The 22,526-nt window shown below is 36.2% G+C and overlaps 2 protein-coding genes across 3 annotated transcripts; both read right to left on the reverse strand.

Moving 5' to 3' along the window:
- Positions 1–403: 403 nt before the first annotated feature.
- Positions 404–21,545, reverse strand: LOC108195486 (uncharacterized). Of its 2 annotated transcripts, XM_064080865.1 has the most exons (11): positions 21,352–21,545; positions 5,888–5,983; positions 5,123–5,799; positions 4,379–4,458; positions 3,562–4,291; positions 3,130–3,245; positions 2,454–2,521; positions 2,179–2,368; positions 1,310–2,024; positions 800–1,144; positions 404–713 (listed from the first exon to the last, which is right to left on the reverse strand). In XM_064080865.1, the coding sequence occupies exons 5-8, from the start codon at positions 3,693–3,695 to the stop codon at positions 2,255–2,257; spliced, it is 432 nt and encodes a 143-aa protein (XP_063936935.1). In that variant the 5' UTR covers positions 3,696–4,291; positions 4,379–4,458; positions 5,123–5,799; positions 5,888–5,983; positions 21,352–21,545; the 3' UTR covers positions 404–713; positions 800–1,144; positions 1,310–2,024; positions 2,179–2,254. The 2 variants fall into 2 exon arrangements, with proteins under 2 accessions (XP_063936935.1, XP_063936936.1); XM_064080866.1 differs by lacking the exon at positions 2,454–2,521 and having other exon boundaries at positions 800–2,024.
- LOC135147967 (serine/threonine-protein phosphatase 7 long form homolog) lies at positions 4,192–12,536 on the reverse strand. Its single transcript, XM_064082051.1, has 6 exons — positions 12,390–12,536; positions 5,888–5,983; positions 5,668–5,799; positions 5,123–5,584; positions 4,379–4,458; positions 4,192–4,291 (listed from the first exon to the last, which is right to left on the reverse strand). The coding sequence occupies exons 1-6, from the start codon at positions 12,534–12,536 to the stop codon at positions 4,192–4,194; spliced, it is 1,017 nt and encodes a 338-aa protein (XP_063938121.1).
- Positions 21,546–22,526: the final 981 nt, after the last annotated feature.

Below are 22,526 nucleotides of genomic sequence, written 5' to 3' on the forward strand. Positions count from 1 at the left end.
GAAAGAGCTCAGAAGCGGATATACTTCAAGGAAGGATAGAAGCGGAGGAGTGATTTGCTGACTATGGAAACTAAACAGAAAACTGGAGCAATCTTTGATTGATAGAATTTATAGCAGATTTATAGGATATCAAATCAGAGATTGATTTTGTAACTGTGTCTATATAAACACAGATTAGGGTTACTCTAGACGAGTTGAGTTATCGAGTACATTGTTAAGAACCCTAGCAGCTCTTAGTGATACATTATAAATCACTGAGAGAGTTTTTGTAACCATTAAAGCTTTGTGAATATAAGAGTTTATTACTTTCAATCTCTTATATTGTCTTACTGTGTTACAGATTGTGATCACTATATCAGATTATATAGTGAATTTATAGGACCTAACATTATATAGCCACAAATTTCAATTGTCTATTTACAATCCAAGTATCAAGTATCCAACAATCCAAAAGCGGTATCATGACCGTTACAATATAGTCTTACAAACCATTTCAAATCTAAATTGCATACATAAATTAGTCATTGAAGTCCAGACATAATTCAAATAAAAATATGTAGTCTAGACTGAAATGATTAAAACTAAGTGGAACAATCCCACTTTCTGTCCTAAATGGAACTCGGAGAATGTGGGAATGCTTTGATTTTAGCAAAGGTTCTAGTTCTTGACTGCATGTATTCCTCTTTACATCAGGGATAAGTCGATCGAGTCACCTATATCAATGAAAAAATATGAGTTGCATGAAACTTCAAGCTAAATTATCTTTCTTTTTGACACACACATATATAAGTTATCTTACCACAAGAAAAAGACTTAACATTAAGACCTTGTTGCTTAATTTTGAGCGGCAATCCTCTTCCAAAGCGAGCACTTGATCCAGAACATAAACCACCTATTGAGTGAACAAATATAAATTTGAGTTATAAGAAAAAAAGGCGGCTTCACCGTCATTTTTCAAAACCCCATTCTTTAAACCTGTGGTGATGTGTTATCACCGTTCTCATCTTTATTCTCCGAATACAATTGAAAGAAAAGCAAGAGGTCGCCTGTTCTCAAAGCTTGTACATGGTGTTTCTCTAGTTAGCAAAGACAGGGCTACTTGAAGTCTAAGAGCTATTTTCAGTGTCTCATTGATCATAAGTTTCTGTAAGGAAAAAGTTCAGTCATTAGAATCATGTCCACCCCTCTGTTCAATACTAGTATATCAATTAGTATTATTACTTCTCCCTAGACTAATTGCAAATAGCATGAAAAGGCTAATGCTTTTAATCAAAAATAATAATTAAAACAAAAGTGCACAGGTGCATACCACAATAGAGTTTTTCTTCACCAGGCCAATCATATCGAAGATTGACTCTGTAAAGAAGTTTAAACTTAAACCAACAATATATCGCTTCAAAATTGGAAAACCCCAGGCAATGACCCGAGACACCAGCTGGACCTCCAACTTATGGGGCAGAAGGCTTAAAAATGTTTCAGGACCCATTGCAATCAGAGCAGATCCTACACATTCATGCAACTGCAAGGGACGAAGTTACCCTTTCACTGATTTCATGATTCTTTCTTTCTCAGATACTTTCCCCCTATGAGCAAGCAAACTGATGTTGCATTACATCTAGAAACTAAGATATTGACTTGCTCCTGTAGCAGATATAGACAATATACATAATGAAATGTGAAGCACACAACCTTAGTAACTTTTTCCCTTTAATGGCATCCCCACAAACAGCTGAAATGTGAAGCACAAACCTGAAGAGATACAAGAACTATAAATTGACTAGTGCCAGTAATCAATTAAGGGGGAAATTGGTATAGTAACTTGCTTGTAACTAATTCAGTGTCATTGAAATTAAATCAATGATATCAATATTCATCGATCACCCCCCGAAACACACACACACATCAAGGTGTGGCTTAAAACCTCATAAACCTCTTTTATCATGGACCGTCGTGAAGAGAGGAAACAACTTTAACCATCCCCTGTGGCTTAAAACCTCATAAACCTCTTTTATCGTGGAAACACCCTTCAAAAGTTAAAAGGAACAATGATTAGCAACATCAGACATCCAGATAGCAATCTATCTTTTGGTGAATTTCAAAAGCATACAATACTCGAAGTGATACATGTGAAATTTGTGAACTTATTCTTGCTTTTGTAACTAAAATTTTGGTATCTACCTGGAGCTTCTGGCCTTACAACATCTCAGCTTCAAGCTCATCAAAAGACTTGCAGATAATTTGGAGGCAAACTTGATCAAAAATTGCTATTGCTTAAATTTCTAGAGGTTTCTAACAAATGTAAATCTGAGGAACTTTTTGCCGCCATTCCTAGCAAAAGCATTTGCACATTTCCTGTTTCTGCCCCCCACTGTAACAATTAATCAAATTTTGATCATTGTGTTGCAAGTATTGCTAAATTTGAATGAACTTAAATAGTGCATGCAGGACTACACATATATGGCCTCCTTACGGCAAGTTGTTATAAGATCGGCTACACCACAGCTCTCGAAGAAGGTGCTATCTTTAACAGAGGAAAATAGCAGCTTAGAAAATGCCTTCATTTCTCTTAATCTGATTCTCATTATTGCAGCCTAAAACTTAACAGCGGATAATTAAACTAGTTAATTAAACAATTTACAAGTTGAGCATTATCAATCACCCCCCCCCCCCTCGAGACACACAAACACATCAAGAATGACATAGTTTAGGCTCCTTCAGTTTATTCATCGTTCAGCACTGCACAAAACTAGTTAAACAATTTACAAGTTGATTTACAAAAGAGAAGCTCATATAAGTTTGAACAAGAAAAAGATATAGCAGGTATGCAGTTACAAATCTGCCAAAGGATGACACGAATGCAGTGAAGTTTAAATATAAGGTAATCTCATAGATATTATGTTAATAAGAATACTAAAAAGAACACACAAATAAACTATATAAGAATGATTTAACTCTTATAAACCTTAAGTATAAAGAGAAAATCAAGAGAAAGAAGCTCAGTTCACTGATTCAAATGCCCAAATTACTGAAGTCGTAATTCTTTCAAAAGCACATAGAATTGAGAACACATGAATCCATTACATGGATCTATTAGTGAGAAACGTGAGGATAATGCAAAAGAGAACATACATCCTAGTTTCTGCTCAGCTTCAGCATGCCCAGGAAGAGTCCCGGTTTCTAGCCAATGCAGAAACGCAAGCAACGAGACAACTGCTTGTGTCTCACTCTTCCAATTACCATGATACCTAACAAACAAAACACACAAACAATAAGCAACATTAACGAATAATAAGCAATACTCATAGCGTAAACAAACGATCCACAAACAATAAACAATAACAAAAAATAAAGAATCCAAATTGAAATCACATATTTAAAATGCCCAATTTAAAAGCTTCGACAACATCACAAATTGAAGCCCTAATTTCAAAATGCGACTCGAACAAAATCTCAATTGAAATTCCTAATCAACAACAAAACCTAATTGAAACAAACACTTTGATTTAATAACAAATAAAATCGATAGGGGAGAGAAAATCTATATTAAGTTCAGTTTTTTACATTCGTTCTTGAAAGTTGTCCGAGTTTGAGTGTTCCTCGAGCTTGAATCTTTGACCTTGAGTGTTTTCCGACCTCAAATCTTCAAGCTTGAATCTTCGATCTTGAGTATTGCTTGAGCTTGAATATTCGAGCATGACTCCGCTGTTTCCCTAAATCTCCTCTTTCGCTCTTCGTCGCTTCTGTATTTTTATTTTTTACTTAGTCTGCGTGTAATAAAATGTTTTGGGTATATTCTACCTGGTCTGTGCGTAATTTGGAAAGCAGGGGGAAATAAAATTATAAAGCCTGCTTATTTTTAGAACCCGGGAAACTCTTGTCTCTTGGGCCCAAAATTTTGAACTCTGCTGCAACAATTATTAAAACTCGTTGCAAGTGTTATAGATTTTTAAAATAACTACACTCATTTGTAACATATTTTAAAAATATTGCAACAGCTATAGGTTTGTCAAAATTTGTCAAGAAATAGCAACGATTTATGAGCAAAATTCAGACTTGGCGTTGCTATAGCCCTTTTATGGTGTAGTGATAACACCACTCCACATATGTCATGTACATCAAAGGGGTGGGAGCTGTCCACTGCAAGTACAATGTCTGCTCGGGCTGAAACTCATCATCTAAATATGCATACGGCTACCACAAAAACTGTTCCACGCCCATGTTATCCAACTCGTACCGGGTCATACGACTCTGAGAGTCCGGCACCTGAGTACGGGTCACTGAAGCCACCCACCTACAACAAAATGTTTAGATTAAGGACGAGAAGTAGTGCATGTGCAATAATTGAATGCGTTTATGAGAAGAGTAGCATATTACATACCTAAGCGCAAGTGGGTAAGTGAACTGGGGTTGAGACCTGAGATGTGGAGCTATCGTAGGGAACCGCTCGTATATCCACACCTGGTATCAAAGTACATATATTTGCACATCAAGTTGTACGGGAAGACAATTTGTTAAAAGGGTTAAATATCAAAGTGGTTACTGAAGTGAAGGTCATATATCACTTTGCTCACTAATCTTATCGGGGTCTCATTTCAATCATTAAAGTCACAATAAATATCAATTAATTACCTCCAAATTTCAGTTTAAGGAGTAAAAATATTATTTATAGAGTCTGACACATTATTTTTGAATACTATCACAACTAAGTAAAAGGGTATGACTTTTACAATTTATAATAATATATTTAGATTTTTTAAATTTCATTTACTATTTATTTTTTATTATATTAATAAATTTTTTTGTTTTAATTAAAAATAAATACTAAATAAAATTAATAAAATTTGAATATATTGTCATAAATGCTAGAAGTCATAACCTTTTAATTGGTTGTGGTAGTATTCAAAAATAATGTGTCAAACTCTCTAAATAATACTTTTACTTCTTGAACTGAAATTTGGAGGTACTTGATTGATATTTATTGTGACTTTAATGATTGAAATGAGACCCCGATAAGATTAGTGAGCAAAGTGATATATGACCTCCACTTCAGTGACCACTTTGATATTCAACCCTTTGTTAAAACTAAATGACAGTAATGGGATTTAGTGGAAGTAATGCGTACCTGAAGTAATGTGGCATACCCAGTGAAGTCTTTGACTCCTCTGCTCGCATCACACATCTTCCTATATGTGTAGGAAAGAACAGCACTACCCCAACTATAACCACCCAGGCTCTCCAGGTCATCTAGTAACCGAAGAAGGCTTAGCGGCACAGAGTTCCCGCTGGCATGTGGAAACAACGATCCGATCACACAAAGTAGGTGTGCCCTAATGTGAAAGATAGACTGCGCACCAAAATCACCAGCCAACTCGTCCAACCGGTGACATCTGCCAAAGTGTGTAATCAACCACCGGATCTTCAAATTGTCCTTCCTCAAATCATCGGTGTCAGGAGCCAGTCCAAGTAAATCCCGTACCAAAGCCACCCTCTGAGCTGGAGTGGAGGTGTACCCGTGCAGGATAAGTGGTCGGCCAGTGGTCCGTAAGCCGAGAATGTGATGAACATCCTCCAGTGTGATGGTGGCCTCGCCAAATGAAAAGTGGAAAGTGTGCGTCTCTGGACGCCACCTCTCAATGAAGGCTGTGATCACCCCCTGTCATGCCTGACCTTCCCCGGCCTGAAAATCCATCCAAAACCCGCGGCCGTGATGGCAGTCACTATCGAGACATGCGGCCGGTGATTTTTAACTGTGTTCCAATAATCACCGAAGTTGCCCGTCACTATCAAATCCTCCGGTGGCTGGCACAATTAAAATGCAAAATGTGTCAGTAGTTTATCATAAAGCAGACGTTTTATTCTAATAAATAGCAATAAGTCATGTCATTACCTCTCTCCTGTTCCACACCGCCTCAGACCTGTGATCCTTCTGCAATGTCAACAAGCTGCCATCGATTGGGCCGGGATGGTAAACTACGGGATCCATCTGCGCCAACAAATAAATTTCAATTTTAATTCGAATTTAAAAATTCAATTTAAAAATTCCTAACAAGTACCCTTAATTTCAAACATAAATCTCAAATTTCAAATTATTAAAGTATTTCAAATTTCTAAATTTCATATCAAAATCGGAACTAATTATTAAAGTATTTCAAATTTCTCAAATTTCAAATTATTAAAGTATTTCAAATCGGAAATTAAGGGTAATTTGAGATTTTATAAATCTCAAATTTCAAATTATTAAAATATTAAAATACATATTCTAATATGTTAAAACTGAATTAGTTCGATATATTTTTATTTTTTGAAATTTTAATTCAAATAGTATATTTATATATGTTAATACTTTCTTATGAATATTATATTAATATTTTAATTCCGAATATATTATATTCGTATATTATAGCATATTAATATTTATATTTTAATTCAGATATTAATATTTTAATTTAAAATCTAAATTCATATATTAATATTTTAGTTACAATATTAATATTTCGAATATTATGTTTTTCATTTGATATTTTAATTTCGAATTTTAATATTTTAATATTAATATTTTAATTTGAATATTATGTTTTTTGAATATTATAATATTAATATTTTAATATTATAATATTAATATTTTAATATTATGTTTTTCGAATTTTATGTTTTTCGAATTAAAATATGAATATTTTAGTTACAATATTAATATTTCGAATATTATGTTTTTCATTTGATATTTTAATTTCGAATTTTAATATTTTAATATTAATATTTTAATTTGAATATTATGTTTTTCGAATATTATAATATTAATATTTTAATATTATAATATTAATATTTTAATATTATGTTTTTCGAATTTTATGTTTTCCGAATTAAAATATGAATATTATGTTTTCGAATATTATAATATTAATATTTTAATTTGAATTTTAATATTAATTCGAATTATGTTAAATTACCCTAAAAATTAGTTAAAATCTCAAAATTACCCTAAAAATTCCAAAAAATGCCTAAAAATTACCATAAAAATTACCCTAAAAATTCCTTAAAATCTCATAATTATTAAGCTATTTCAAATTTCAAAAATTCATATCACATCTCATATCAAATTCATATCACATCTCAATCATGCAAAATCTACCATATCATACAACAAATTAATTAAAATGAGAGCATTATATATGTTAGGTCCAGATATGATTGTAGAAGGGGGGGGGTTGAATACAATCAGTACCAAATCGTCGCGGAAGTGAATCTGATTGAATATGATTTGTTAATCAGATTATAATTAATTAATATAACAATGTTTGAAGTCGTTATATAATTAATATGGTTCAGTTTTAATGTCCACTAAAGTTCGTAGAATAAATTCGACAGGGTATATTCTAGATTTAGTGATTAAAACAACCGGGTTATCAAAGCACAGAAAACTGTGGATATAACGAACAAGCAAGTTACTAACAACTTGAAAGCTTTACAAATGCTTTGAATACAAAGTGAATGAACACTTTCAAATGAAGAAACCAAGCCATATTTATAGGCAAGGCTTTGTACATGCAAGACAATCACTAGACAAGACAATTACAAGCTAGCAAAGACAATTACAAGAAGGGTAAGACAATCTAGGCTTGGGCAAGACAATAAGGGGCAAGGGAAGACAATCTCAGATTGTCTACCAAGCTTCAACCAAGTCAGTAAGACAATCAAAAGGGAAGGGAAGACAATTCCTTTGTCAGAAAGACAAACACTACAAACGGCAAGACAATGGAGGATTGTCTTGCACACCTTAAGCATTCGGCAAGACAAGACAAACAGATTGTCTTGCTGGAAGTGTGTCTCTCGGCAAGACAAGACAAACAGATTGTCTTGCAGACTTACACATGCCTTCGGCAAGACAATCTTCAAGGATTGTCTTGCACACCATTGAAATGAATCGGCAAGACAATTAGAGATTGTCTTGCTGATTCAATCAAGGCTAATGCAGACAATGAAGAATTGTCTTGGAAGCATGATGAATCCACTCGGCAAGACAATCCAGAATTGTCTTGCTGAGGTGATTTTTGTGATTAAATAAAGAAATAAAATGGTATATTAAAATAGAAAATTATTCACTTAATTAATTTAATCATATAAATTCATAAATTAAATTAATTCGAGAGTGAATTAATTTAATAAATAAATTACATAATTAATATAATTATTTGAGAAGTGAAATAATAGTCTATTAAAATATTTAATCACACAATCTTCAGTAGAACAACTTCCGGTCTTCTTTAAACTTGAATAATTTCTTCTTGATTTGTCGAACGAGCGAACTACCACTTCTGCTTGACTTCAAATATTTAATTTGGATAACTGATACATAGATGTACTGTCTGGTTCATCTGTATCTAGTTAAATCAAATATTCTTCGTCAAATAAACAATAAGAATTTGGTTAGTTCGTCGAGTCTTCGTCTTGTACGTACATCTTCATTAAATGGAATCTTCTGATGAAATAAAGTATAGAAACTTTATGTCTTCTGAATTCCTGGACGTGCCACAAAAGATTATTTGTGCACTGAGGCTTGAACATATTAATGAACTTCTTTCAGTGGCGTGCAGCAGCATCCTGGAACTTATCTGACATATGATTTCCATAAATCATTTGACGTTCTTCGTACTGATTCCGATGACTTGCTATTTACTGAGCTTTCTTATCTGAGTTGAGTTGTACCTCTTTAAATACAAATAGGCTGAACATATGCCTTTCAATCTCCCCCTATTTGTTTGTTAACATAACATGCAAATTTCCTAGAGGATAACTCAACTAACAGATAAGACAAAGATTTAAACAATAGAATGTAAATAGCAAAAGTTTATGGCTTGCATTAAACATTAAACCATGATCACAAATAGATTACAAAAGGATGTTCCTTGAACATATCTAACAAATATCCTAATCAATCTATTCACTCAGAATGAGTGACTTCTCCTTCTTCAGCATCAGAATAGTGAATAATTGGAGTAGAAGGCTCATTCTGAGTAGGCTCTTCAGCTGCAGTGGATTCTCCACGCTTCTTTCTTTCACGAGCCAGAGCTAGCTGGTGAAGAACTTCCAGATCCACAGGGTCTTCACGGAAGTCAGATGGCTGAGATTTTGTTACACCCTTCATCCTCCGAAAGTATTGAGAAATGTTTCTTCGAGTGCAGTAGGATGAGATTACATCATCAGCATCAGACTTGGCTTTAGATGCGAAGCCCTTGGTCCTTAGTAAGGTGGATGCTAGAGCCAGACGTTTGGCAGGGTACTTTGGCAAAGCCTCTTCATTTAAATAGACAGTGCAGAGGATTTCCAAGTGAACAAACTTGACACAGTAAGGGTTCTTAACAACCTGAGGACTGTTGAAAACAGCACAATCCAACAGTTTGTCACGAAGAAGTTCATTCAAGTTTGAGCAACGCTTGACTTTGTTGCGAAGTACCCAGAGCTCAGATACGGAGAATGATTTGAGAAATTCGACAGATAGTCTGAATGAACCATTTCTCCGTGTGTAGACAATCAGCTCCCATTCTTCTAGCAGTCCCCTAACAGCAGTAGTTACATATTCCAGTTCTAAGGCAAAGGCATGCATAAACACATCCTCATCAGGGTTCACCTCTCGAAGGTCATATATCAGAGATAAGAACTTCTTATCATCGAAAGTTTCCCTTTGAGGTCCATTGAATATTCTCCTAGCAATGTCCCAGCCTTTTCCTTCTTTTCTTTTAATTTCAAGATTCTTCTGCTTGATCGCAGCATCATAGATTTTTTTGCTTTTCAATCTTGATTTGTTCCTCTGTGATCAACTTGTCTTCCAGAAGTTTCTGATAATCACGAAGCTTACGCTTCCTGGCTTCATTTTCTGCTTTGAACTTCCTGACATTCTCCTCGTGTTCAGGATCAACAGGTTCTTCCTGAAACAAATAGCTTTCATCAAATTTACCTTCTTCTTCAGCCTGACGATAGGTAGCATCGAATACGTCATCATCATCCATGTCTTTGGGATAATCATCATAATTGTCAGTGTTGAAGACATTTTCAGATTGATGTAGTGGTTCTTTGCCTTTAGACCTTTTATAGCTTTTATCAGCTTCAGAAGTTTCTTTGCCACTTGCTCTTTCTCCACCCTTATCACTCCTGTCAGCATCATCCTTATTACTCCTATCACCAGCATTGCTGTGATCATCTTTGTCCTTATCTTCCTTATCCTTCTCCCCCTTAGTTGAGGGATCCTCTGGAGTGGACTGAGCTGTTGACGGATTAAGCTTTAAGTGATGAATAACTTGAGCCAGAGTTTGCTCCAAGTTTCCAAGCTTTGTCAGACAGAGCTCCTGAGATTGATCAAACTTGTCCATCCTAGAATGAATACCCTTGACATGAGCATCTAATTCCTGTTTGAGAGAAGAATATGAAGGATCAACAACTTTTTCCTGTAGAGTCACCAACTCTTCACTTCTGAATCTGGCATTCTCAGCATTCAACCTTGAAATCTCAGCTTTCATAGCAGCCAATTGTTCCTGTAACAGATCAGTGTTGGTGTGTGCACTCACCTCACGAACACTCAAAGATTTATCACTATCCTCTCGTGCATGTGTTTCGCTCGGTGTTTGCCTGATTTCACTCGTGTTTGTCACACCGTCACCAGTACCTGTATAGACAACCATAGTACCATAAGATGGAACTGTAGGTTGTGAAGGAACAAATTGTCCTTCAGATGCCTGTGAAGGCGGATGTACTTGCAGGTTGCCAAGTATAGCCTGATCCAAAAAGAAAGATTGATCAGAAAGTTTTTCATATGACATTTTTTGAATATCTGTGCTCTCTCTAAGTGAAGAATCAAAAGACAAAGGTTCAACTAGCGTGAGTGCTAGTTGCGTGCTTGACTCTTTACAGGATACCGCGGTCGGACGGCCAATTTCAATAAATGCATTCTGTGGAGAGAATGAATCTAGAGACTGTATATTTACCATGTCAGTGTCCAAATCCTTTTGGGAGGAAATGGATGCGGCTGCAGTTGTCTCCGGTTCTGCCACCCTTTGCTTCTTATGAGACAGAGCTGCGGGTTCTCTCAGAATTGCACTACCACTCCGTTTCCGGGCTACCTTTCGAACAACTGGTGTTTGAGTAGTGTCGGTTGATGTGTTTGACGAAGAATCAGTTGTTGAAACGAAAACGTCAGCTTGGTTATGAACCTGGGTGTTGACAGGTTCAATGCTGGGAGTCTGGAAATCAAATCCAATATCACAATCAAAATCTGCAATATCAATATTAAAGGTATCAGTGAGATTAGAAAGTACCTGAGCTACCTGTAAATCTGTCCTGAAGTCCTGTAGCTCTGGATTGATAGCAGAATCAGCAGGCAGAGGCTGAGAGGTGGATTGTGGTGGAGGAATGGTATGTGGATGTGTAGGTGAAGGTATTGGTTCAGATTGAGAGGGAAGAATGGAGGCTTGTTGGTCTGGGAAGAAGTTGTATTGTGGAGGAGATTGGTGTTGAGAATTGTATGATGATTGGTGAGGTGATTGTTGTGGAGAATTATAAGGAGGGTTGTAGGGAGAGTAATGTGAGGATTGGCTGGATGATTGATAATCTTGTAGAAGTTGAAGTGGTTGGAAGTTGTGAGGAGGAGATTGTTCCTGAGGTTGGTTATCTTGAAGTTCAGGTTGATCCGGTTGATATTGTTGTTGTTGTAGTGGCTGAGGAACTTGGACAGGTTGAAGGGGAACATTAAACTGTTCCAACATGTAAGGAGTCACAACAAGAGGCACATTCTCATGCTTCTTTTGATTAGCAAGTCTTGATTGAATCTTGGTGCAAGTTCTTAGAATGGGCACCACTGCAGAATCAACGTACATTGCTCTATCAGCATCATTCATCTTGTCACTTAAGAATAGCATTAAGAACCTTGGAAAGTGACACTCCACTTTGTCATTTTCATGAATGGATCTCTGAGAGACAGAACCCATTTTTCTGATAATCTCCTTTAGTAATATCTTCCCGAAGTTAATTCGACGATTGTAAGCCACGGAGAATCCAAAGATTTGTAGCATGGAAGATATATTGTGAAAATTCTGCCTCGTAGTTGGAGCAAATACCTTTGCCAAAGTATCGAAGAAGACATCCCATTCAGCCTTCAATTTGCTTTTAGACATTCTAGGGAGAAAAATCTGTCCCTGGTAGTGGATGTCTTGGAAGAATTGAGTTAACTCAGCACTGGTTGGTTCCACTTGAAAGTTATTCCTTGGAAACCCTAGAATTCTGTTCACATCATCAACAGTTATAACAATCCTTCGTCTATTTGGTAGATCACCAATCAACTTATAATTCTCGAGAGTTGTAGAGTTGACGGCATTAGAGTAGAAGTCGAAGAGTGGTTGCACTTGAATAGGAACATCAGCGGTTAGTGCAGTACTGACAAGACTTTGTTGAGTCAGAAAGCGAATCCATTTCTTGAAACGATCAGAACAATCCTCGTAGTTTAGGTTAGCACAATAATTGGTCTCAGCAATCTCAAATTCTCCGGCCATTTTTAGTAATTAAAAATTGAATTAAGCGAGAAATTTTCAAATAAAAGATTAATTTTCAATTATCTCGCAAAGTTCAATTAATAATTAAACTTGATTAATTAATTATTAATTCGAAATATTAGAATAATCTCGAATTAAAAGTTAATTAATTAAAATGGAGCTTAGTCAAATAATCCAACTCAGCCAAACACTCCCTTAAGTTCAAACACCACAAACTCACAAAATCAGCCAAACAGTCCCTAATTGAGAAAATCCCCAAATTAACCAAGAACCCTAACTCCAAATCCTTTCAAATCAGTTCGAAGGTCACACGAATAACACAGATTAATCGAACTCTAGTCAATCCACAGTACAAACTCAGTCGAAGAGCTTTAAAAATCGACTAAACTTCGGCGAAAATCTGACTAAAATCCGGCAGAGTTTCGTTTAAACAAGGACGAAATCGAGTAACCAGCAAGCGTGAAAGCTTGTAAAAACCAAACCCAGCAAGTTTTTGATGATAAAACTTGAAAAACAATGAACGGAAATCGTGTATAGGAGAGGGCAGATGGAGAAGATGAAGTAGGATCAGCAAGACAATCGAATTGTCTTGCACGATTGTCTTGTAGATATATATATACACGTACGCAGTAAGACAACGGGAGAGTAGTCTCGATAAGACAATTCAAAATTGTCTTGCCGAGACCAAGTATAACAGACAAAAGGCTGTGTCAGTAAGACAATCTGATTGTCTTACTGATACGACAACTGACTTAAGACAGACTCGGTAAGACAATGGGATTGTCTTGCCGAGTTGTTTGAAAATCGGTGAAAAACCGGTTCAGCAAGACAATCTAATTGTCTTGCCGAGCCTAATTGTAGACAAAACCATTGTCTTGCCGAAAATCAAATAAAAATAATAGGATTTTTGATTATATTAAAAGATAAAACATTTTGCAATTAAACTAAAAAAACTATAATAAAAACAATAGTATATAATACACGAATATTTTGTAAATTTCAACTTTAGTTAAATATAACTATTTACGACTTTAACTTTAATTCAATAAAATGAATTAACTTAAAATCAAATATTTATACTTAATTAATTTTGAAAAATACAAAATAATTACAAATAATTATCTAAATGCCTAGAGAATATTACAGGGGAGTGTATGAGCATTTAGAAAATCATTTACTAATTTACAGGCATGCATAATTAATTAGAATAATATCAGATAATATACAGAAAATCATATAAAATCTAATAAAATAGATATAATTATACAGAAAATTCACAAAAATATACAAAAACATATAATGCATATGAAAAATATATACAAGAGAACTATGTCATATTTAACATCCCTAACTCACAAACCAGCTTAGAGAAAGTGGATTCATCCAGTGGTTTCGTGAAGATGTCAGCAATTTGCTCAGTCGTGGGTACAAAATGTAACACCACTGTACCATTTATGACATGTTCTCGAATGAAATGATACCTGATATCAATGTGCTTGGTTCTTGAATGTTGAACCGGATTGTTGGAAATGGCTATGGCACTTGTATTATCACAAAATATAGGAATTTTGTTTACTACAACACCATAATCATTCAGTTGGTTCTTGATCCACAAGATCTGAGCACAGCAGCTACCAGCAGCTATATACTCAGCTTCAGCAGTAGAGGTAGACACAGAGTGCTGCTTCTTGCTATACCAGGAAACCAACCGACGTCCTAGAAATTGACAGCTTCCAGACGTACTCTTCCTATCAATCCTGCATCCTGCATAATCAGAATCTGTATAGCCGGTTAAGTCAAAACCAGTATTCTTAGGGTACCAAATACCTAAACCAGGTGTACCCTTAAGATATCTAAAGATTCTTTTGACGGCTATAAGATGTGATTCTTTAGGATCAGCTTGGAACCTAGCACACAAACATGTTGCAAACATGATATCTGGTCTACTTGCAGTAAGATAAAGTAGAGAGCCAATCATACCACGATAGCTTGTGATATCAACTTTCTTACCAGATTTATCCTGGTCAAGCTTTGTGGCAGTGGCCATGGGTGTCTTTGCCGGTGAAGAGTCTTCTAGATTGAACTTCCGAAGAAGATCTCTGACATACTTGGATTGGCAAATGAATATTCCATCTTCCTTTTGGCTTACTTGAAGACCAAGAAAGTAGGACAGCTCACCCATCATACTCATCTCATAGTTACTCTGCATCAACTTAGCAAATCTCTTGCACAAGTTATCGTTAGTAGAACCAAATATAATATCATCAACATATATTTGTACAAATATCATATCTTTATCATGCAATTTGTAAAAGAGAGTTTTGTCTATGACACCTCTAGTAAAGTTGTTTTCTATTAAAAACTCAGAGAGAGTGTCATACCATGTCCTTGGTGACTGCTTGAGTCCATAGACAGCTTTGAATAGGAAGTATACAAAATCAGCAAACTCTGGATTTTCAAAGCCAGGGGGCTGTTCCAGATATACTTCTTCTTCTAGCTTTCCATTCAGAAATGCACTTTTCACATCCATTTGATATACCTTGAAGTTGGAGTGTGCAGCAAATGCAAGAAATATTCTGATGGCTTCAAGACGAGCAACTGGAGCATAGGTTTCATCGTAATCAATTCCTTCTTCCTGAGAATAACCTTTTGCAACCAGTCTGGCTTTGTTTCTTACAACAATGCCATCACCATCTAACTTGTTACGGAAGACCCATCTAGCTCCAATGGTAGATTTTCCTTTTGGTCTTGGAACCAGGGCCCAGACTTCTTGTCTCTCAAATTGATTGAGTTCTTCTTGCATGGCAAGAACCCAATCAGGATCAGCAAGTGCTTCTTCTATTTTCTTTGGTTCTAGTTGAGATAGAAACCCAGAGAATAGACATTCATTTGTCGTAGCACTTCTAGTCCTTACACCAACATCAGGATCACCAATAATCAAATCAAAGGGATGATCTCTGCTCCAAATCCTTTCCCTTGGAAGTTGTGTCCTTGATGATTCAGCAGTATTATCATTAAGCTGAAATGTGTGACTAGTTGATCCATCAGCTCCCCCTGAGTTGTTGCCAGGTTGACTTGATGATCCACCACTGGCATCAGTGGAATCTCCAGCATTATTGCTATTTCCTCCACCATTGCCTGGATCATCATCATTGTTGTCATCTCCTGTTGCAACCTCAGGTGGAACATCATCATCTGAATCAGAATCTGGATAGTTGTCAAACTTCAGAGATTCAGATGAATCAGCAGATTGTATACTTGGAAGTTTAGTGTCATCAAATGTAACATTGACACTAACTTTCACTGACAGAGTATCAATTATAAAAACTCTATAAGCATTATTTGTATAACCAACAAAAATTGCTTCAGAAGCCTTTGGTTCAAACTTGTTCAAGTTCTCTTCACCATCCTTGAGAACAAAACACTTGGCTCCAAAGACATGAAGATGTTTAACATATGGTTTCTTGTCTTTATACAAATGAAATGGAGTTTTCATATGATCCTTGTTGATCAAAGTCCTATTCTGGGTATAACAAGCAGTGGCCACAGCTTCAGCCCAAAAGTACAGTGGAAGCTTTGATTCAGCAATCATAGTCCTTGCAGCTTCAATCAGTGTACGATTCTTTCTTTCGACGACTCCATTCTGCTGAGGAGTCCTTGGTGCTGAATACTGCCTTCTAATTCCCTTTTCAGAGTAAAAGTTGATTAGAGTTTGATTCTTAAACTCAGTTCCATTGTCTGATCTTACAGCTTTTACAGGAACACCTTTTTCCAACTCAACCAACTTGATATGATCAATTACTGTCAGGGGAGTTTCATCCTTGGAAGAGAGGAAGTAAACCCAAGTAAATTTCGAGAAGTCATCCACAATGACTAAGGCATATCTTCCTCCATCAATAGATGCAACATTCACGGGGCCAAACAAATCCATATGCAACAAATGAAGTGGATCTGTAATGGTATTGATGGTTTTGCCTTTGTGAGATGCTCTCTTCGCTTTTCCTTTCTGACAAGCTTCACAAAGATCATCAGTTGAGAATTCCAGGGAAGGCAACCCTCTCACTAGATCTCTCTTGACTAGAGAGTTCATGGTTTTGAAGTTGAGGTGTGAGAGCTTCTTATGCCATAACCAACTATCTTCAGCAGACGCTTTGGCGTAGAAACAGTGAACTTCGTTTCCTGGTCCTGAAGACAAATCAGCTACGAATATATTGCCTTTCCTTATGCCACATAGTGAAGGACGCTTATCCTTGATATGTTTGATGATACATATCTCCTTTTCAAAATGAACATAATAACCTTTGTCACAGAATTGACTGACACTCAGGAGATTATGTCGAAGTCCTTCAACTATTGCAATATCTTCTATGATGATCCTCCCAATTTTGTACTTGCCATATCCCACAGTACGACCTTTGCTATTATCAGCAAAACTGACTGTAGGGCCAGCTCCTTCTCTTATGTCCTCCAGCAGGGATTTGTTGCCAGTCATGTGCATTGACGCTCCACTGTCAAGCACCCAGGTAACACGAACAACTCCACTGGCACCCTGCAAAAGACAACTTGATTAGACAGTCTTTGGGACCCACACTTGATTGGGTCCGGCAGTCTTAAAGAACTGATTTCTATCAGGTAATACAACAGAGCCTCTTGGACTGATACTTGGTTCAGATTTGACTGAACTTACTTCCTTAACAACAGCCTTATAAACCTTGGTTTTAGGCTTTGGAACATAAGTCTCCTTTCTCTTGTGAGAAGGACTAGCAGTCTTTGATCTAGCATGCTTGTTGTTTGTGTGTTGTCTAGGTGATGTGTTTTCATTTTTAGCATGCAAATTTTTAAAATAAGCAGACATCAAATTGAAAGCACAAGTCATACAATTATCAACACTACAAGATTTATGACATGCATCAAAAGCAGGAGCAACAGAAGTATCAGTCACAGTAGTAGGAACATCAATAGATTCTACTCTAACCTTATTATCAGATTTAAAGTTCTCAGTAGAATGACATCTATTGTTCTTGTTCTTACTATTAACAAAATTATTGGGCTTGTTGAATTTAGTTCTCTCAGAGTTGACACCTAAACCAGCTTTAGGCAACCTAACATTGCCTTTCACTTTAATTGGTTTCAGGTTTGTCAGAATCTCATCTCTCATCTCATTACTCTCTTTCATTTTAAGGTCTTCCTGTTTTAGTTCATATCTAATGACAACAGGAGTCTCTAAAAGAGGTTCAGCTTCTGAGGTTTTAAACAAAGGTTTAAGGGAATCTTTCAAAACAAAAGGAATCCCTCTCTCTTCAGCACTCTTCTTAAAAGGAGTAATGTTACTAGCCTTACCTACAGATTTGTTATAGTCAAAGCCTATTCCAACAGTTCTCTTGATCTCTTGTTTATCATTGAGTTCTTTGACTATCAAGGAGGCATCCTTAAAGGCTTTACATTTCACTTTCTCTTCGTCTAGCTGAAGTCTTAAAGCAATCTCACCTTTCTCTAGAACTTTGACTTTAGCACATTGTAATCCTAAGTCCATAGTCAATTGTTCTATTTTAGGTTTTAATACTTTCATCTCATTCATTTTATAAGCATGAATTTCTAAGACTAAAGTATCAATTTTAAGATTAGCAGCTTTCATCCTTTTAATAGCATCATCTCTTTCAAGTCCTAATTGCATAAACAGTTTAGGGCATGTAGGATCTACCTGAAAGCTTCCAGCAGGAGGAGGTGAAGATGATCCAGTAGTAGCCATGAAAGCAACATTCCCTAGCTGCTCCTCTTCATCACTATCTGTATCATCCCAGCTTTTGCCTTCTGCCAGATAAGACTTGCTTTTGAAACCTTGACTTCCAGAAGTACCATGATGCTTTCTAACCAGTGCATCATACTTCTGCTTCAGCTCATCATACGAATCTTTTCTTTTTCCTTGAACCTTGGGCTGTTTGCATTCAGTTGCAAAGTGTCCAGGTTCACCACAATTGAAGCATTTGAACTTGCTTCTGTCCACCATCCCAGTTTTATATCCTCCTTTACTTGTAGAAGATGAATAGCCTCCCTTCTGAAACTTACTAACAGTAGGTTTGTATTTATAGGAAGGGTTCTTCCGGAATCTCATGTTTCCAAACTTCTTGGCAAACAGTGATAGAGATTGATCTTCTAACTGTTCCAGCTCTTCCATTGTATAGAACTCTTCATCACCACTGGTAGAAGCAGTCTGACCCATCTCAGGTACAACAAATTCCTGAGTAGTCTCAGAAGGAACAACAACATCCTTCTTCTTTTCTTCCAGTACAGGTGACTCAACAACTAGAGCTCTCGAATGGTTCTGTGTTTTACCCCAGCCATATCTCTGTTTACTCTGAACTTGCTCCAGTTCATAAGTTTTCAAAACTCCGTAGAGTCTTTCCAGAGAAATCTCATTCAGGTCTCTGCTTTCCCTGATGGCAGTGATTCTGTGTTCCAGATGTTCAGGAAGGGTTAAGAGAAACTTCATGTTGACCTCTTTCTTGTCGTAGAATTTCCCATTCAGATTTAAATTATTTATCAAATTATTAAGTCTGATAAATACTTCTGAAATCCCTTCACCGGGATGAGAACCAAACTGTTCATACTGGGCCATCAGTATCTCTTTCTTGTTTTCCCTAACTTCCTCTGAGCCTTCATTGATAATCTCTAATGTATCCCAGATTTGCTTGGCGTTCGTACAATTTACAACAGCATTGTACATTACTGGGTTTAGAGATTCAACCAAGATTAGTTGAAGAGCATCATCTAAGTTCATCTGATCACTCTCTTCGTCTGTGTACTCAGAAAGTTCTTTCGGAATGACCTGATGAGGTATCAACACACCATCCTCTTCGTGTGCTAATATGACCTTCATCGGAGTAGTAACACCTTTGTCTAAAATCCCGATGTATTTTCTGTTCGCAGTTCGGAGGAATAAGAACATATGCCTTTTCCATAGGCCAAAGTGTTCCTGGCTGAACGGTGGGATTTTAATGCTACTGATCTTTTGCGTACTCATTTTTTAGGAATTTAAAGTGAATAGTGTTTGGAGAGATTTAGATTTTTGAAAGAAAAATATTTTTAATCAAAATTAATTTTTGGAATAAAATTAATTCGAATAAAAAATATTTGGACGTTACAGAGTGTGTATAGGATCTGATACGGAAAAATGGTATCAACCGCTCTGATGCCAATTGTTAGGTCCAGATATGATTGTAGAAGGGGGGGGGTTGAATACAATCAGTACCAAATCGTCGCGGAAGTGAATCTGATTGAATATGATTTGTTAATCAGATTATAATTAATTAATATAACAATGTTTGAAGTCGTTATATAATTAATATGGTTCAGTTTTAATGTCCACTAAAGTTCGTAGAATAAATTCGACAGGGTATATTCTAGATTTAGTGATTAAAACAACCGGGTTATCAAAGCACAGAAAACTGTGGATATAACGAACAAGCAAGTTACTAACAACTTGAAAGCTTTACAAATGCTTTGAATACAAAGTGAATGAACACTTTCAAATGAAGAAACCAAGCCATATTTATAGGCAAGGCTTTGTACATGCAAGACAATCACTAGACAAGACAATTACAAGCTAGCAAAGACAATTACAAGAAGGGTAAGACAATCTAGGCTTGGGCAAGACAATAAGGGGCAAGGGAAGACAATCTCAGATTGTCTACCAAGCTTCAACCAAGTCAGTAAGACAATCAAAAGGGAAGGGAAGACAATTCCTTTGTCAGAAAGACAAACACTACAAACGGCAAGACAATGGAGGATTGTCTTGCACACCTTAAGCATTCGGCAAGACAAGACAAACAGATTGTCTTGCTGGAAGTGTGTCTCTCGGCAAGACAAGACAAACAGATTGTCTTGCAGACTTACACATGCCTTCGGCAAGACAATCTTCAAGGATTGTCTTGCACACCATTGAAATGAATCGGCAAGACAATTAGAGATTGTCTTGCTGATTCAATCAAGGCTAATGCAGACAATGAAGAATTGTCTTGGAAGCATGATGAATCCACTCGGCAAGACAATCCAGAATTGTCTTGCTGAGGTGATTTTTGTGATTAAATAAAGAAATAAAATGGTATATTAAAATAGAAAATTATTCACTTAATTAATTTAATCATATAAATTCATAAATTAAATTAATTCGAGAGTGAATTAATTTAATAAATAAATTACATAATTAATATAATTATTTGAGAAGTGAAATAATAGTCTATTAAAATATTTAATCACACAATCTTCAGTAGAACAACTTCCGGTCTTCTTTAAACTTGAATAATTTCTTCTTGATTTGTCGAACGAGCGAACTACCACTTCTGCTTGACTTCAAATATTTAATTTGGATAACTGATACATAGATGTACTGTCTGGTTCATCTGTATCTAGTTAAATCAAATATTCTTCGTCAAATAAACAATAAGAATTTGGTTAGTTCGTCGAGTCTTCGTCTTGTACGTACATCTTCATTAAATGGAATCTTCTGATGAAATAAAGTATAGAAACTTTATGTCTTCTGAATTCCTGGACGTGCCACAAAAGATTATTTGTGCACTGAGGCTTGAACATATTAATGAACTTCTTTCAGTGGCGTGCAGCAGCATCCTGGAACTTATCTGACATATGATTTCCATAAATCATTTGACGTTCTTCGTACTGATTCCGATGACTTGCTATTTACTGAGCTTTCTTATCTGAGTTGAGTTGTACCTCTTTAAATACAAATAGGCTGAACATATGCCTTTCAATATATATATATACATACACTATTTTTGAGAGAAGATTGGGTTAATACCTTCAAATTAGTGCTAATCGAGGTTAATTTTGAAGCTTGAAATCAGATTTCTGGCGACCCTCTCCTTATGTTTCCGATCTTGACCACCCTCTCCTCCCTAATTTGCGTTGCAGCCACCCACTCTCTTTTCTTCCGGCCAGCCGCCTCTTCCTTCACTCTTAACTCGTTTTTTCGTTTCTGTGTGAGGCTGCCTGTGTTTCTGTGTGAGGAGGTAGGGTTTGGGTTTTTAAAGCAAAGGTCGCGTTCCCAATGGGGTAGATTTGGTGTTTGGGTCGCTTTTTGAAAACGAGACCCCAATGGGGTATTTTTTTGTTTGGGTCGCTGTTTCAAAGCGCGACCCCTGCTGTAAAAAGTTTTTTCGTTCGGGTCGCTGTTTCTCAATTGATTTAGACTGGTTAGTTTTGAAAGCTCGAAAAAAAACTGGTTAGTTTTGAAAAGTGGTTGAACAAACTGGTTAGAAATGAGATGGAGCCATGAATTCTAGATTCGGGTGAATTGTCTCTCCTACACTTACAAATGTCGGATTGATGCCGGAGGGTTTTTAAAAAAAATTACTGATGGATAGAAAATTATGTTTACAAATCTATTTCTCTATGTTCTTCTCGTATGGTTCCGATTTACTTTTCTAATTTTGTTTAATTTTTGAATTTCAAATGTGAAAAATTAGAATTATCTTTTTTAGTTTCGGATATGTTAGGATGAAGTTTGTTATGAGGTGGAAACTTTGTATTGAAAAATCAAGAATATCCTTTTTGGTTATATTTATATTAATAATAATAATAATATGTACATAGGTTATTGTATAAATACAACTCACTGAAATAAAAACTAAAATACAAACCATGACAAACTGTCCCTGAACAACGTCACTCACCCTCTATATGTCATCACCCACCTATGGTCCACCCACTTAATTCATCCCGAACCCACTCAATTCATCCCGAGTTCGGTAGAGCCTCGTCTAAGCTCCGCACATGCCCTCGACAGGCTCCAGACAGCCTTAAGAGCCAAAACTTGGCCCGTCATGGTCTCACCAAACTCCACCCCGACCCTACTAGGCTCTACTTAAATCCTGTCTAGGCCCATTTCTGGATCTATTCACGGTCCCAAAACTCATACCATTATACTTAATCTCATTGATTTATATTTTGTTTGTTTGTTAGTAGTTTAGGTAC

This window comes from Daucus carota, chromosome 7 (assembly GCF_001625215.2).
Source record: "Daucus carota subsp. sativus chromosome 7, DH1 v3.0, whole genome shotgun sequence".
Lineage (NCBI taxonomy): Eukaryota > Viridiplantae > Streptophyta > Magnoliopsida > Apiales > Apiaceae > Daucus > Daucus carota.

Excerpts from the sequence above, each read along its gene's own strand:
- LOC108195486 (XM_064080865.1), bottom strand. The coding sequence starts at position 3,695 with ATGCTCGAATATTCAAGCTCAAGCAATACTCAAGATCGAAGATTCAAG. Across the intron at positions 2,522-3,129 it reads AGCTGAGCAGAAACTAGGAT|ATAGCACCTTCTTCGAGAGC; the intron begins GTATGTTCTCTT and ends CCTCTGTTAAAG. Across the intron at positions 2,369-2,453 it reads GCCGTAAGGAGGCCATATAT|TGGGGGGCAGAAACAGGAAA; the intron begins GTGTAGTCCTGC and ends TAATTGTTACAG.
- LOC135147967 (XM_064082051.1), bottom strand. The coding sequence starts at position 12,536 with ATGGCCGGAGAATTTGAGATTGCTGAGACCAATTATTGTGCTAACCTA. Across the intron at positions 5,585-5,667 it reads GGATTTTCAGGCCGGGGAAG|GCCACCATCACACTGGAGGA; the intron begins GTCAGGCATGAC and ends TCATTTGGCGAG. Across the intron at positions 4,292-4,378 it reads ACTTACCCACTTGCGCTTAG|GTGGGTGGCTTCAGTGACCC; the intron begins GTATGTAATATG and ends ATTTTGTTGTAG.